Genomic DNA, 14,957 nt, shown 5'->3' with positions numbered 1-14,957 from the left:
CAATTTTTCTAATCAGCCAGTCACACAAGAGCAGCTCAGTGCATGACAGACATGCAGACATGGTCAAGACAACCGGCTGAAGTTCAAATGTATTTCCAATCATTGAGAAAAAAAAGAATTAAGAAGAAAACGTACATGTATTTTCATGTAAAATACCAGATATGTAATCATATATGTGTTAGTGTGTGTGTAAAGAAAGAGGATGAGGAGCAGGTCAGCAATAAGTAAGACTTAAGGAGCTGGACAGCCCCAGGAACAAAGGTTGCCCTTCTCTTCTGAGTCCTACAGCATGAGTAGTGAAGACAGCATCCATAAGGGAGCCACTTAAATACAGGCCACAGGGTACGTGAGGGGTCTGCCATATAATCTGATGCTCACACTGACTGGAGAGTCCAGTGGTTTTAGAGCAGGCCTTGACAGTGTTCTACAACTGATGCATGTAATAAAGACTGATGGGAGTGCAACCAACACATAAAGGAGAACCTTCTAATGCTCTCTATGAAGGAAGAGCAGAATATAGCGAGGGTGATTTGTTAAAAAATAATTGAGCTTTCCCAGGAGATTCAGCCAATGCTGACTCCGTTGCTGTTGAATTTCAGTTATTTACCAAAGGCTGAGCCCTAATACTCGTACTCATCTACCAGCAGGTTCCCCCATGAATCTAAATGACCACTTCAGCCAGTTCCCTCTATGTGTTAGAAAAGGTCCAGACCATCTGCCCGGTCTTGTTCACATTCAGCTCCAGGCCTGACTTATCACACCAATCCAAAAACACAAATAAAAAAAAATAAAACTGGGCCTACTGTTACAGTTTTTATTCTTGGACTGACTCATGGGGATTACTTCTACATATGCTGAGCTTATTACTTAGCACATAAATGGGACATTTTGTACATACCTTTTCCTCAGTATCCTTCCATTTGTAGCAGACTCCTATAAATTAGTCTCACTATTTGGCAGCCATCTTACTGAACTTGGTCAGTTATATTAATACATTAGCCTGTGTGAATTAGCATTAATTTCAGTGGACATAAACTGCGGTGCCTACACACAATCATTGATCACTGCTTTAAAATGAACTAATAAACTAATAATGTAACAGTTGACCTACTCTCCCCCAAAACAACGCTTTAAAAATGCCTTTCCCTGAAGGTTATATTGCCACCACCATTTATTTATTTATTTATTTTGCTGTTGTAAATTCCCCCGTAGACTCGCTAACAATGTCAGTCTGTAGTTCTGACCCAAATAGCAAAATTTCCCACAGCCCTCAAAGGTAGCGTGAGAATAACCATTGATAACGAGCGCGGACGTGAACGTATCAATTAGCCTTTTGCTTTGGGAGACATTACATCGATTTCGTCGTGGTGAAAGAGGTAATGTTTAAGATTTCCAGTTTGACAGTCTTTATGTCCATGTCCCACTCGTTTGTCGTGATAACTGTCGCGGTCGGTTCCACTAAAAAGCGCTTAAACCGACACCTGCCCTTGGAAGTCGCTAGCTAGCTGATGCTAACCAGGCGGCGTTAACAACTGTTAGCTAGCGTGAGTCAACTGTTATGGGCTTGTTTAGATTTGCTTAGGGCAGAGATTATTAACACGTAAATACCGAAGACAGTGGCAGAATACGGATGTTTCTAGCTAATTATGGTTAACTAACATTATTTAGTTAACTTCCAGCCGTGTCTCTGTTTGTAACACTGTTTATAGCGTATTAATATTAACGATAAAGTAACTGTATAAAGTTACTTCATTATATATGGACTCCAAATCAACTACCGAGTTGGGGAGTCTGTCGTTGTATAACAACCTCCTCTTTAGTCATACTTTGAATTATACCGATGGTTGTTCTCTAATAAAAGCTGCGTTGTGAGAAATTGAAGTGTGTTGGCTTCAGTGTGTACTTTTCTCTATTTACAGGGACTGATGGATTCCCCTCGGAAGGCTAAGAAGGCTAACGTGAATCGAGAGCCAAAGCACAGCCAGAATCAGTCAAGCAGGCCTCCTCAGAAAGATGCCTATGCCAGGCTTCTTAGTCAGCACCGCAGCAGCAAGTTCAGTATGTATCTAGAACAATATGCAAAGGATTCGTCCTCTCAGAGGGAAGACAACGGGCCAAGCCCACAGCTCAAAGCCCAGAGTGACAGGGTCAGCATACCAGCACGACAAAGGGACCAAGTGTTTAATGATTTCTCTGACTCAAGTGACTTCTCCCCCTCCTCTGTGAAAAGTAAAGGAGGAGAGAGTTCATTGTCTTTGTACATGGAGAAACTAAACACTCGCAATGTTCAGCAGGACTGCGAGAGGAGGCAAGGTGTGTTTGATGGGCAGCGGAGGGGGCAGAGAAGGGATACCGCCACCAGCCACGACGGAGACGTCGAGTCTGGGGAGGAGCTGGGTTCTTTAAAACCAAATGATGCAAAGAAACACCAGAAGCAACAGCGAAAAAACAAGGATTCAAATAGAGATGTCGACTCAAAAGAGACCGATCAGCCTGGTGGACGTCTTCAGTCTCCTAAGAAGTCAAAGAAAAAAAATCTGCCAAAGCACCCAGAAGATGAGAAGATTAGAGAAGGAACATCAAAGTGTGGAGTTGATTCTCAGATGTCAAGTCCCAAACCTCCTCATGGTCGTGATAAAAACGTAAAGCAGCCCAGAGGTGTGTTGTGGCTTACCATTGTAGGGATTGTATTTTATGATCATTTAAATTAATAGTGGCTTTAATTACAGAACTGTTTGTTTTTCAGCTTCAAGTGCCAATTCTCCTGCTGACAAGGGTAAGAACAAAGGAGGCAGAGGATCAAAGAAGCAAGTGTTTGATGCTTACATGACCTCTGAGGAGGTTTCCCATGGTCTTAAAAGAGGAGAACTTATTCAGGTATAAGCATGAGTTGGAAGTTCATTTCTTTCAGTATTGCTGATCTTACTCTGTAATAGTCAAGTGATACAGACATAGAAGTTTTATCATTTTATTCTCAATTTTATAAATGCATTTTGATCAGGTTCCTAAATCAAACGCTCAGTGCAGAAATGATATTGTTGAAGCAGTGGTTATCTGAAAAAAACTGGTTTGGTTATTTCTTTCTTTGTCTTTAGGGTCAGTTGAGAATAAACCCCAAGAAATACAATGAAGCTTTCGTTCCGTCTCCTGTAAGTTGGCGTGGCCTCCCATCAAACAGAATGAATTTGACACATCATGTTTTGCTGCCTCAGCGACCTTGTTTAATTCAAAATATTTCTTTTTGTGTTCACAGGATGATACACGGGATATATTTTTAGATGGAATTGTTGCTCGCAACCGAGCGCTGAATGGAGACATAGTAGTTGTGCAAGTACTACCTCGTGAGCAGTGGAAGGTAAACTAATAATATTTCTGGTGACACATATGTGCAGAATTCAAGTTTTTTTTTTCTTATGAAATACTCAGATTTTAGGAGGTACATAAAAACTTTTGGTGATGCTTTTCAGCGAAAGTTTTTTGGTGGCAGACATAATTAAGGGAGAAGCACCTTTGAACAAAATGAAGTCAAGCATTGAATTGTTGTTCTACTGGTGTGGGCGGGGTCTGAATGTGTACTGTCTTTATACGTTATACGTTTGCAGTTCCCACATGCTAAACATTAACTTAATTTTTAAAGGTATCCTATAACAGACTTTGTTTTATACACACTTGTACTAAGTTTGAATATTTTTTTTTTTTTGCATGTTTTTATTTATGGGTTGGGGTTTTTTTGTCTGTTTGTTTGGGTTTTTTTGTTTGTTTTTTGGAAGGTTGTGAGGTCAGATACTGACTGTGAGGGTGCCAGTGAGTCAGACACGCCCACTGTGCAAACAGCTACAAAGAAGACAAAGAGCACTCCCAGTTCTGCTGTTATTGTGGAAGAGCAGTGCAGCGACCGGGATGAACAAAACAACAAATATCAGAATATATCAGGTAGTATAAATACACTGGTCACTGCAAATAATTTTAATTAATAGCTGCCGTATCACACATTGCACCTATTCTGTTGCAAAGCAATTCAACTGTACATGTCATAAGTTCCCCGTTTGCCTTCACACCTTTATTAATTATTTCTGGCATAGATTCAACAAGGTCCAAGAAACAATACTTTTTTTTTTCTCAAGAAAAATCAATTTGAGCTTTGTTACATAGAAGACGGGTACACTGAGGTTATAAAGAGATGGACATGGTCAGCAACAATACTCATGTAGGCTGAGGCAATTAAACCATGCTCGGGTTGTACTACAGTCTCCAAAAGAGTGCCGAAATAATGCTCCCCATGCCATTACACCACCACCACCACCACCAGCAGCCTGAACTGCAGGTTTTAGGGAAGGATGGAGCCATGCTTTCGTGTTCACATGATTGGTAACATATCAGTAGATTTCCAGCAGTCCTTCTCGTTTGTCTGTATTTACATTCATGCATGGAGTGGTTGCACATAACTTCTACAACACACTAACCCTTACCCTACATGACATTAGTAAGATTATTTATAACTTCAAAGGATTAAATGGAGTGTAGCATTCTAAAAGCAGAAAGACGAGACCTCGACATGAAACCAAAGTAAACCATTATTTATTGGTCTAAATGGAGTATGTGTATAACAACAAAAGTCTGTAAAGTACAACTAATACCTGTTAATATTTCTCTTGATGTGATGGAATTAGGAGAACGTCTGGGAGAACCATCAACACCACGATCCAATGGAGAGATACTCCAAAAGACAGCTAAAGTGAGCTTCCATCACATCTGTTGTGTTGCATTTTTTTACTAACAATTTCTCTTCCTTTTCACAAACAAAACATTTAAAAGGAAAAAAAAAATCATCTTAATGCAGGTTTTTATTTCTCCTGCTTGAGATAAAGCAATTACAGGGCTCTACAGGACTACGTTGTATGAGCTAGAAGTTTCCATGGGAATTGTATCATTTGCCTAACTCGTGTAAATCTTTTCTAAAGCTACTTCAATCCTATGCTAAGTTACTGCAGTAACAATATTCTAAATGGGCCATAAGTTCTTCTTGTTTTTCTTTAGCAGTGATTTGTCACTTCTCAAGTAAAGGACAGTTTTCAAAGCGATCGCTTCCCTTGCAATCTTTCTACTAGGTGGTTTACATTGTTGAAAAGAAACACTCAAGAGCTGCGACTGGCTTCCTGAAGCACTTGCCAGACAAGCCTTTCGCCTTGTTCTCCCCTGTGGACCACCGGGTGCCACGGATTAATGTTCCCCTTGCTGATTGCCCTGAAGATTTTAGTTCCCGTCCGGGTGACTACAACAACATCTTGTTCATCTGTCGGATCACGGACTGGGCAGCGGACAGCAATTTTGCAGAGGGGTGAGTGTTATAGTCGAATAATCCAGGGAACTGTTAACTCTGGTTTCGAGAACTCTGCTGACACACTAAATCTTTTCCTACAGTCGACTAGCCAAGTCACTGGGACAGGCTGGAGAAATTGAGCCAGAGACAGAAGGCATCCTGATAGAATATGAGGTTGATTTTTCTGAGTTCTCAGACGAGGTGTTGGACTGTCTTCCCAAGAATCTGCCCTGGACCATCCCACCTGAAGAGATGAGAAAGAGAAGAGACCTGAGGTAAGACTCTGAAGCCCAAATACGTTTGTCGTTTTTCTTTCTTTTTTTTTTCTTTTTTCTTTCTTTTTGTATTTTATGCATCTGCATCTGTTTTTCCGTCAGCCTTTTGCTGATTATTTCATAATTCAATGTTTCTGATGTTTAGGAATGAGTGCATCTTCACAATCGACCCAGCGACTGCCAGAGATCTGGATGATGCCCTGTCCTGTAAACAGCTGCCAGATGGTAAATTGCTAATGCTCAGTGACAGTGATGATGTCTGACAGGGGTGGATATAGCTCAGAAGGTAGAGCAGGTCATCTACTAATTGGAAGGTTGGTGGCTGCTCTAGTCTGCATGCCAAATATCTTTGGGCAAGATACTAAAACAGAGTTGCTCTGTGATACATTCATTGAAGCATGAATGTTAAATAGAAAGCACTTGCATAGAAAAACCATAGAAAAAAGTGCTTGTGTGAATGAGGCAAGTTGTATAAATCTAAGTAGAAAAGCGCTAAATAAGAAACAGTTTTTGATAACCGATGGTCAGTGATTATCATGAAAAATTTTTAATTGGGGTGTGGTGCATCTTCATAAGTATCCTATTCTAACTATAGCCTGTACATAAAAGATGGATGTAGCTTCTGGCTCTGAAAAGGGAAGCCAATCCAGAAATGCCTTAAACCTGCATTCTTGCTAATGGCCACTAGGTGGCGGTTCCTTTGCTTCCGAACAGATTATTATTATTATTTATTTATTTTTTAATAAATAATATTTTGTTACCCTGCTGAATTTATTTTCCAAATCACTAATTTCAAGTCTTTTTGGTTAATACACACTTTAATAAAAACTATTATTTTTGTAAATATGGTCCGCATTTGAATAAAGAAGGTGGATAAAGCAAGGTTTTATGGTGGGCCAAACGTATGACTGAAGTTTGTCACAGGTATACAATGGGACTGTGTATTTCTGTGAGCTTCCTTCTCACCTCCAACCAGTTACAGCAGATGACTACCGCACCCTGAGCCTGGTACTTTAGGAGGTCTTCTCCTGTTAGAAGGGAGTTTTTCATTCCAACTGTCAAGTGCTTGCTCATTGGAAATCTCTTTGATATTGTGGGGTCTTTATTTTTACAGTATAATACAACTTGACATAGGTGTTCTTTTGTGAACAAGCATTGTAATAATACATTGAATTGAAACCGTACAACTACGTGCACCTTCTATAATACAGTCTGTGGTCCTAATTTTTCTGTCTGTGGCAGGCAATTTTGAGGTGGGAGTTCACATTGCTGATGTGAGTTATTTTGTGGAGGAAGGAAACTCTTTGGATGTCATTGCCAGCCAAAGAGCAACTAGTGTCTACCTGGTTCAGAAGGTGAGTACTCTCTGAGGCTTTTTTTTTTCCATGTCATTAATTCTCAATTTCAGGGGCATCATTTAAACTGTGACTTAAGTTCTCAGCCCTCAGTGTCTGTCTCGTCACTCTCCAGGTGATCCCCATGTTGCCTCGGTTGCTGTGTGAGGAGTTGTGCAGCTTGAACCCTCTCGTCGACCGACTCACTTTCTCCGTTATTTGGACGCTCACACCCGAGGGAAAGGTATATAAACTGATATAAATGCATCTGATGTTGTGTTGTTTTTTTGTTATGTTTTTTTCCCATTGACCCATCTGTTTGGTTCCGCCTTACTTGTCAGATCTTGAATGAGTGGTTTGGCCGCTCAATCATCCGCTCCTGTGTGAAGCTGAGTTACGACCATGCTCAGAGCATGATCGAGGCCCCTGAGAAGATGTTCTCTGCTGAGGAGCTGCCACCCGTGGACCCCATGCACCCTATTGATGAGGTCCACCAAGCTGTGCTCAACCTGCATGCTATTGCCAAGAACCTCAGAGCTCAACGCTTCTTAGGAGGAGCGCTCAGACTCGATCAGGTTAGTGCTGGTGTGTTCTTTGGATTATGAGAGGAAATACTGTTGTCTTTACTCTTACGCTTAGTGAATGTTTGGAAAATATGTTTGTATATACAATGTTTTATTCTGGGCCAAAGGAACTGGCTTCAATCTTAAATTACTGCAGTTTCTTGTACTGAAGTATATTTTTTGTTTAATGGTTTCAGCTGAAGCTTTCTTTCACTCTTGACAAAGAGACAATGATGCCTCAAGGTTGTTATATTTACCAATACAGAGACAGTAACAAGTGAGTAAAAAGGACTTTTCTTTTTAATCAGTGCCTGAATAATCTGTCAGTAAATTAATGACAGATGGGTTTTGTTGGGGTTTTCTTTTTTTTTTTTCTTTTTTTTTGTTTGTCTCTGTGCTGTTTAAAATCAGTCCTATCACAGTCTTTTCCCCTCCTTTGACTGTTAATCTCTCATTAATAAAACCTGTTCTCTAGGTTGGTGGAGGAGTTCATGCTGCTTGCTAACATTGCCACAGCAAACCACATCTACCGCAAATTCCCCGAGTTGGCCCTGCTCAGGCGCCACCCTCCACCCAAAGCCAAGATGATGGATGAGCTGCAAGAGTTGTGTGACCAGCTGGGAATCAAAATCGACCTGTCTTCTGCTGGATTATTACACGTCAGTACCCATAATGCATTGGTATCCAATTGCATTCAGGGTTTGAAGTTCGGTTAGAGTAAATTGAAAACCTTCTTTCTTCTTGTTCAACATGCAGAAGAGTCTCAATACTGCTTTTGGTGATGATGAGTACACAAGTGCCAGAAAAGAAGTCCTCACCCACATGTGCTCCAGACCAATGCAGGTTAGTACTCGTAGTTAGTACTAGTATAATTTAGAGCAGTAAAAAGAAAACCTGTTTGTATTAGTTTTGTAGTGTTTATCTTTAATCTGGTTCATTTGTCTTTCCCAGATGGCGTTGTACTTTTGTACAGGAGTCGTGAAGGAGGAGCAGAATTTTAAGCACTACGCCCTCAACGTTCCCCTCTACACACACTTCACATCACCCATCAGGCGCTATGCTGACATCATCGTGCACCGGCTGCTGGCTTCTTCACTAAGTAGGTCTCTTTTCCACAAAAGGCTCTTTCAGACAAATGACAGAATTTCTATTGTGTGACATTTCTGACTGACAGTGAGGAGAAAGGCACAAAAGAGCCTCCAACATCGCTCTCAGTCGATGTATTGTTTGTTCGTTCTTTTTGTTTTTTTACTAAATAAGTAAAGTGTATTTATAAAGCACATTTAAACACACCTTTCATTGATCAAAGTGCTGTAACAAAGCATGTATATCTCTACACACACGAGCATGTAACTGCACTGAGCGAGAAAATCAGTGTCACTTAAATTTGTGTCCATTAATTCTGATACTCATGTCTCCGCTGAATATTTGTATACAGAATGTGGGCCTCGAATAAGCCTGTCAACAGAGGAGGTAGAGAAACAAGCGTCACACTGTAACGACAAGAAGGCTTTGTCCAAGAGAGTCCAGGAGCTCAGCTCTGAGCTCTTCTTTGGCGTCTTTGTGAAGGTGTGTGCAATTTTGCATGTGTGTTTGGTTTTTTTTGTTTTGTGTGTTTTGTGTTTTTTTTTTTTTTCTTCTTTTTTTTTCTTTTTTAAACAGCACATTGTGTTCTGCGTCCTGATTGGCTGTCGACCATTGTCACTCAATCTCCTCCGTGCCGTGTCTCCTGTACAGTACAGAATGTGTTCAGCTTGTCAAATTTACATAAATCTTCGAGTTTTCTCCCAAACAAACACAACAATGTCAATGAAACGTTTTACACCTGCGGTAGCGCCCAAAAGGCAGAGGAAGATGCTAACCCTCGGACAAAAAGTTGACCTTCTGGACATGCTAAAGGAAGGTAGAAGTTACCGTATTTTTTCGGATTATAAGGAGCATTAAGAGAAACAAAACAGTCAGATAAGTCAAACTTTCTTCAAGTCATTGTACTTGCTTCCTCCACTTCCCTACCATTGATTCATTAATGTTGAATTCTCTCCGGCTGCTTATTCCCATGTTCTGGACCTGAAAACAGGGTTTGATTTTGGTTTCATTCTATAATACTGGACGTATTTTTCTACTAAGGTTTGAACTTTGAGTGTTTAAAAAAGAGAGAAACGTGTCAAAATGTTCATGCCTGTCTAAGAAAAGTGTATAAAGTGTGTAGTGAGGGGTTTTAAGGCTGTAAAGCATCTATAATAATTGTAAAATATAAAGCTGGCTACTTCGCAGATTTCACCTATCTCTATTTCACCTATTTTTAGAACGCAACTCCCTCGATAAACGAAATGAAATGATAAAGGGGCTTTCTGTGGCTCAGGAAGTAGAGCTGGGTTGGTGGTTTGGTTCCTTGGACAAGATGCTGAATTCTGTGTTGTTCCCAGTGTGTTTATTGGAAAGTGAAGGTGTGTGAATATTGGCAAGCACTCAGACATAGAAAACAAGTGCTTGTATAAATGAGGCATGTTGTATGAAGGCTAGGAACCAGCCCATTCATCATTACTGCTCAAATCCAAAAGGTCAAAGATAAAAACGTCACAACACAGGAGCAGATTTGGAGCAGAGTTCATTACATATCTTTATATATCTGTCCTGGTGGAGGCGAGAAGTGTTGTAGATTTTTAACATCTTAACATAAAAAAGTAGTAAACCATAACCCAAACCAGTGTTTATTTCAAAATGTTTTTGTTTTTTTAATTACCTGACTTCAGCTAGATTCATAAAATGTGAAACGAGTTGAGACTTAAGCTAGTTTCTTAAGCTAAAGATTGTTTGTATTTGCATCCACCACACGCGTTTTTGCAGGAGTCTGGCCCGCTGGACTCTGAAGCCATGGTGATGGGGGTGCTGGATCAGTCCTTCGATGTGCTGGTGCTCCGATACGGAGTTCAGAAACGCATCTATTGCAAGGTCAGCTCCAACAATGTGTTTTACAATATGATTTTTTTTTGTTTGTTTGTTTTTTTTTCATCAAAGATACCAATTTTTTTACTTTTTACTAATTAAGAGATTATGCTTTTGACTGTATATGACTTTCAGTTCTTTGCAGTTCTTACCATGCTTTTGCTCAACACTCATATCTCACTCGGGAGAAAGAAATGAGACTGTCGTATGAGAGACAGAGCAAAACAGAACTGTCCCTTTATTACTATATTAGAAACAGCTGAAAACTGTTTGTTTCCACCTTTAGTCTATCACAGGCCTGGACGCGTTCCGCCATCGTAAGGTGGGGAAGAAATCAGAGCTGACGCTGCTCTGGACTGCAGAGGCCCCGGAGGATCCGCCTGTAGAGCAGGTGAGAGCGCAAACATGAGCCTGTGACTTTGTATACTCAGGAGAATAAATGCCAAAGCACTGTTAAGCACCCCACATTTATTTGTTTTTGTAGACTAGTAGAGTAGTGTAACAAATTTTGATTTGCATGATTACAAAATGTCTTTGAAGGAGTGGAATGAATAAATCAGAATTTCTTGTCTGTTCAGGTCATTTCAGTCTTCACTTTAGTGGAGGTGCAGCTCAAGTCGGATGATGCGCCTCTGAAATACAGCGCAGTGCTCAAGAGACCCGAGGACAGCGCATCATAAACGTACAAACAGTTGAATGGAAGTCAGGAACATTTTCTTCTGTTGGTTGCTAGGAATAACATTTTATAGAGTGTAACGTAGAAGCAATAATTCAGTCAGATCTGAGTCCGATTTTAATTTTAATCTTCTCCAGTTGGTTTTTTTTTTTTCATACTTTTAACTCATTTAATGCAAATAGCCCACATTCAAGGTAAGTTATAGGATGTAATATTTTTAATCTGTTGTCATACGGGACTTTGCTTACAGCTGTCCTGTGGCTCCGTTCCTTTGTGGAATCAATGGAAGAAGTTCAAAATCTATGGTAGACATACTACGTGGCTTTAAATCTGAATTAATTCAATATTATTTTTTCCAATTTAAGATTCCAAATTGAGCTCTGACTCAGGTCTGACGGTGAAAGAATCAAGGCAGCAGTGAGTTCTGTTTTGCTGTTGATGATTTGGTGTGACTATAACTGCTATAGACATTCTAATATGAAAAATAGGATTTTTAACCATTTTTATTTGAATGTTGATGAGCGGCTTCCTGATGTTTGAGAAGAGACGATGGTTTGTATTTTGCTAGGCATTGGATTTACCACACCAGTGACTTGTGACCGGCTCTGGTTGTTTTAACTTGTTGCCACAGTGAAGCTACACAGGTCAAATGTAGCTGTGATAGCAAGGTGTGACACCTTGATTAATTCAGATTATCAGAACAAGTACACTAATATACTAACTAATATTTACATGTAACAAAAAAAAAAGAAAAGTTGTCAGGCTGACTGAGAAGTTTTCTTTGGATTCTTCTGATGTTGTGTAATGGTCTCAGTCATTCAGTACAGCTCACAGGACGTTTCTTTGCTCTACTTTGTGAAATAGGAGCAAACGTATTGCTCCAATCCAAAGAAAGTTCTTGTTTTGGGGGGGGGGGGGTTTGTTGTTTTGTTTTGTTTGTTTTTTTGGACTGGAGCGATATGTTTAGACTAAGCTTTTCTTTAGTCAGGCCAAAGCTTACCAAGTCTTTGTTTTTACTGCAAAACACAGGGATGACCCAAGTGTGAATTGCTGCTAAAGATGTTGACTGCCTTGAGGTCTTAATGAATTATATGTTTGCTCATGTGTAGTTGTGTTTTTATGCTGACATTTGATTTGGTCAGCATTAATGTACCTCATTGATATTTAAATGTGAATGTCAGCCTTCCTTTTATCCGCTCAATTTAATTTGATCAAATAGGGACTGAACTCTGGAGCAGCTGCACATTTTTAAATGGAGTTGGGCCCCACATTTTCTTTGACTCAGTCCCTGTGCCTCAATTTAGTTCTCACACCTGATTTTGATTGAATTGTGTGATTAGCTGCTGTATCTGCACACTTTCTCGTCTATGTCAAATCCATTTTGTTTGCCTTTTTTTTTCTTTTTTTTGACAGATCTAACAGCTGTCTTTTTATATAGAAGTATTTAGTTTTACATGTACAGACAGTACTTTAATTTTAAATCCATGGGTACAAAGCCAGTACAAGCCACTGTGTTGAAGAAGTAAGATGTCTGACAAAGTTTCTTGTCACATTTAAATGAGGCAAACATTAAAATCCAGTTTATTTGGGTCTCTGGTCATATGTCACATGTAACGTCTGGTCAGTATTCACTGTGCATTGATGATATGCTCTGTACTTCCTCCAGTGCAATATATTTGATTGTGTTTAGGAAAATACAGACATGAAATCCAAACTGTGTTTTGTTGTCTGTAAATTACTTTTATCATGCCTGCTTTTTTTTTTTTTTTTTTTTTTAAATTAATGGTGGTGATGATTGTAACTAAGGAAAGGAACTTCTAATCCGACATTAATCAGCTGCTATTTTGGGGTCCATTAATATATCACCATTAGCACACAGGCACTGCCTGCTTCTGTTTAGTTTATATAGCAAACAAACACAGATATTTTTTTTTTATTTTTTTTTTATTGCCAAGGAGTGTCTTAATTTGTGATAAACGCACTCCAACAGCTCAAAAGATAAGGTTTTGTCCACTGTAGCTCACCACCAAGCAACAATTGATTACCCTGCCTTCATAAACTGCTGATAGTGTATATCCCACACCCTTTCCTCGGGTTGAATATGACCTTTATGAAACGGAGGGGGTTGTGTTTTTTTTAGTTTGTTTGTTTTTTGTTTTAAAGTTTAAATGTGTCACATGAGGTTAAAATAGACAACACGCTGGTGGTAAGTGTGAAGTTTGTTCAAATTTGCCTATTTCCCTGAAACACTGGGAAGAAAATGAGAGCTGAAAGTCTGACTATCGGAGTGAGTGTCCGAGAGAAAAATCCTGTATTAGTGGTGATAATTAGAGTAATAATAATAAATAGTCCCCTGTATCAGAGTAATTTATTAATCCTATAAACAGTTGTCATAGCAGCATACATACAACAGAAAACAAAGCAAGTCTAGAAATAGAGATAAATATAAAAAAGATTAAAAATATAAAAGCACTAAATGTGACAAAGGGTGACAGCGGGACAGTGCAGGATCTAGGCAGGTAGGGCAGGATGACATCTATATGATTTATTATTTTACTCAGAAGAAACTTGGCTTGAAGGAAGGGGGCAGAGAACAAACACGACATAGAGAATGACCTGAGAGGGCCCAATAAAAAGTCAAGGATTATTTTGAACTATAGATCATGCAAAGCCGCTTTAGTGGAATCTGCTTCTATGTAAATATAGTCTGAAATCTTTATGATCGTTCCACGTTAACCTTTGTGTCTTGTTTGGATCAAATTTGAGTCGTTTTGGCACACAAGGTTTCCTCACTACTGCTTGGAAATTGTTAGTAGTTTGTGGACTAGCTGGTAATGATGATAATAAATGTGGTCTTTCTGTCGTTTAACAATGAAGACAGTGGTTAATGAGAGGGTTATACATTGGTGTCTAATAAATCCCAACACTTTTTCCTTTTAATAGAATTTATTTTAGATCATTTCTTGTATGTTTTTATGTTTAAATGGGGCATGAAATTGTGTGAAAATGGATGTTATTCACAGAAAAACGAGTGTTATAAATCCTAGAAAATCCACTCTGTATTCTCTCTGAAACTTAAATGAATCATCCATTCATTTATGTCAGACTATTTATACATTCTAAGAAATCTGTAGGTTAGATTTACGTGTCAACACTGAGGGAGTGTCTGTGAAGGAGTTCTTGGCCAATACTGTGAAAGCCTGAAGTATGAACAGTATATAAAGGTTAAACACCTTCCTAACTCGTCACTATGAGGACAGAAAGAAAAACAAATATCAGGCTTAAATAGGTCTGAAAAATGTATTTCTCTTGATATTGTTGCTGGGCTCTTTTTCACACATGCACGCTGCCATCTTTGAGCTTTTTCCCCCAACCGACAGCACTTCTACCTTTTGCCCCGTAGCCTCAGGACCATAATGTCATTGCAGTAAATGCAAATAGTCTGCAAACAAAGTCACAACAAACCAGGGCAAATACCGAACCACAGCAGCAATAAAAACCTAGACTCAAGGCATGTTTATTGCTAAAAACCCCACCTTTATTTTATATGTATGAGGAACAGATTTTCATTTAAAATGAAAGCTTCCTGATATGATCGTCTCAATGCGTCAGTTCCATCGTGTCATTAGGAAAATAGTCAAAGACCAGGCTGATGACTAGAGACCAGAAGTTCACCTTTCTTTCTGACGTCATAAGCAGCCAGGTTTGAAGACAATTAAACCCCACCCCATTAAATTACATAAGCATTGCTGCACTGCCCATCTGTGGGAGGTTACCCAGAGCCATGCAGCACTGTCGTGATGAAGCTTTTACGAGGCTTTCCATTCTTAGCTGTGACTGGTT

General features: G+C 39.4%; 1 protein-coding gene across 2 annotated transcripts; it reads left to right on the top strand.

Moving 5' to 3' along the window:
- Positions 1–1,231: 1,231 nt before the first annotated feature.
- dis3l2 (DIS3 like 3'-5' exoribonuclease 2) lies at positions 1,232–12,828 on the top strand. Of its 2 annotated transcripts, XM_005458123.4 has the most exons (22): positions 1,232–1,376; positions 1,920–2,147; positions 2,295–2,658; positions 2,747–2,877; positions 3,096–3,149; positions 3,254–3,355; positions 3,771–3,933; positions 4,671–4,735; positions 5,109–5,338; positions 5,422–5,595; positions 5,741–5,820; positions 6,838–6,950; positions 7,066–7,173; positions 7,271–7,504; positions 7,690–7,769; positions 7,968–8,151; positions 8,249–8,335; positions 8,444–8,591; positions 8,931–9,061; positions 10,340–10,444; positions 10,725–10,829; positions 11,017–12,828. In XM_005458123.4, the coding sequence occupies exons 2-22, from the start codon at positions 1,926–1,928 to the stop codon at positions 11,116–11,118; spliced, it is 2,982 nt and encodes a 993-aa protein (XP_005458180.1). In that variant the 5' UTR covers positions 1,232–1,376; positions 1,920–1,925; the 3' UTR covers positions 11,119–12,828. The 2 variants fall into 2 exon arrangements, with proteins under 2 accessions (XP_005458180.1, XP_003453395.1); XM_003453347.5 differs by having other exon boundaries at positions 1,920–2,658.
- The last annotated feature ends 2,129 nt before the right edge of the window (positions 12,829–14,957 follow it).

The sequence above is a fragment of the Oreochromis niloticus genome, linkage group LG18 (assembly GCF_001858045.2).
Source record: "Oreochromis niloticus isolate F11D_XX linkage group LG18, O_niloticus_UMD_NMBU, whole genome shotgun sequence".
In the NCBI taxonomy this organism is placed as follows: domain Eukaryota; kingdom Metazoa; phylum Chordata; class Actinopteri; order Cichliformes; family Cichlidae; genus Oreochromis; species Oreochromis niloticus.
This window is presented reverse-complemented; position numbering and strand designations above follow the sequence as displayed.

Bases quoted from the DNA above. Each gene is read 5' to 3' on its own strand.
- dis3l2 (XM_003453347.5), top strand. From the start codon at position 1,926: ATGGATTCCCCTCGGAAGGCTAAGAAGGCTAACGTGAATCGAGAGCCA. The intron at 3,150-3,253 runs GTAAGTTGGCGT...TTGTGTTCACAG, and splicing joins AAGCTTTCGTTCCGTCTCCT to GATGATACACGGGATATATT. The intron at 8,152-8,248 runs GTCAGTACCCAT...TTCAACATGCAG, and splicing joins CTTCTGCTGGATTATTACAC to AAGAGTCTCAATACTGCTTT.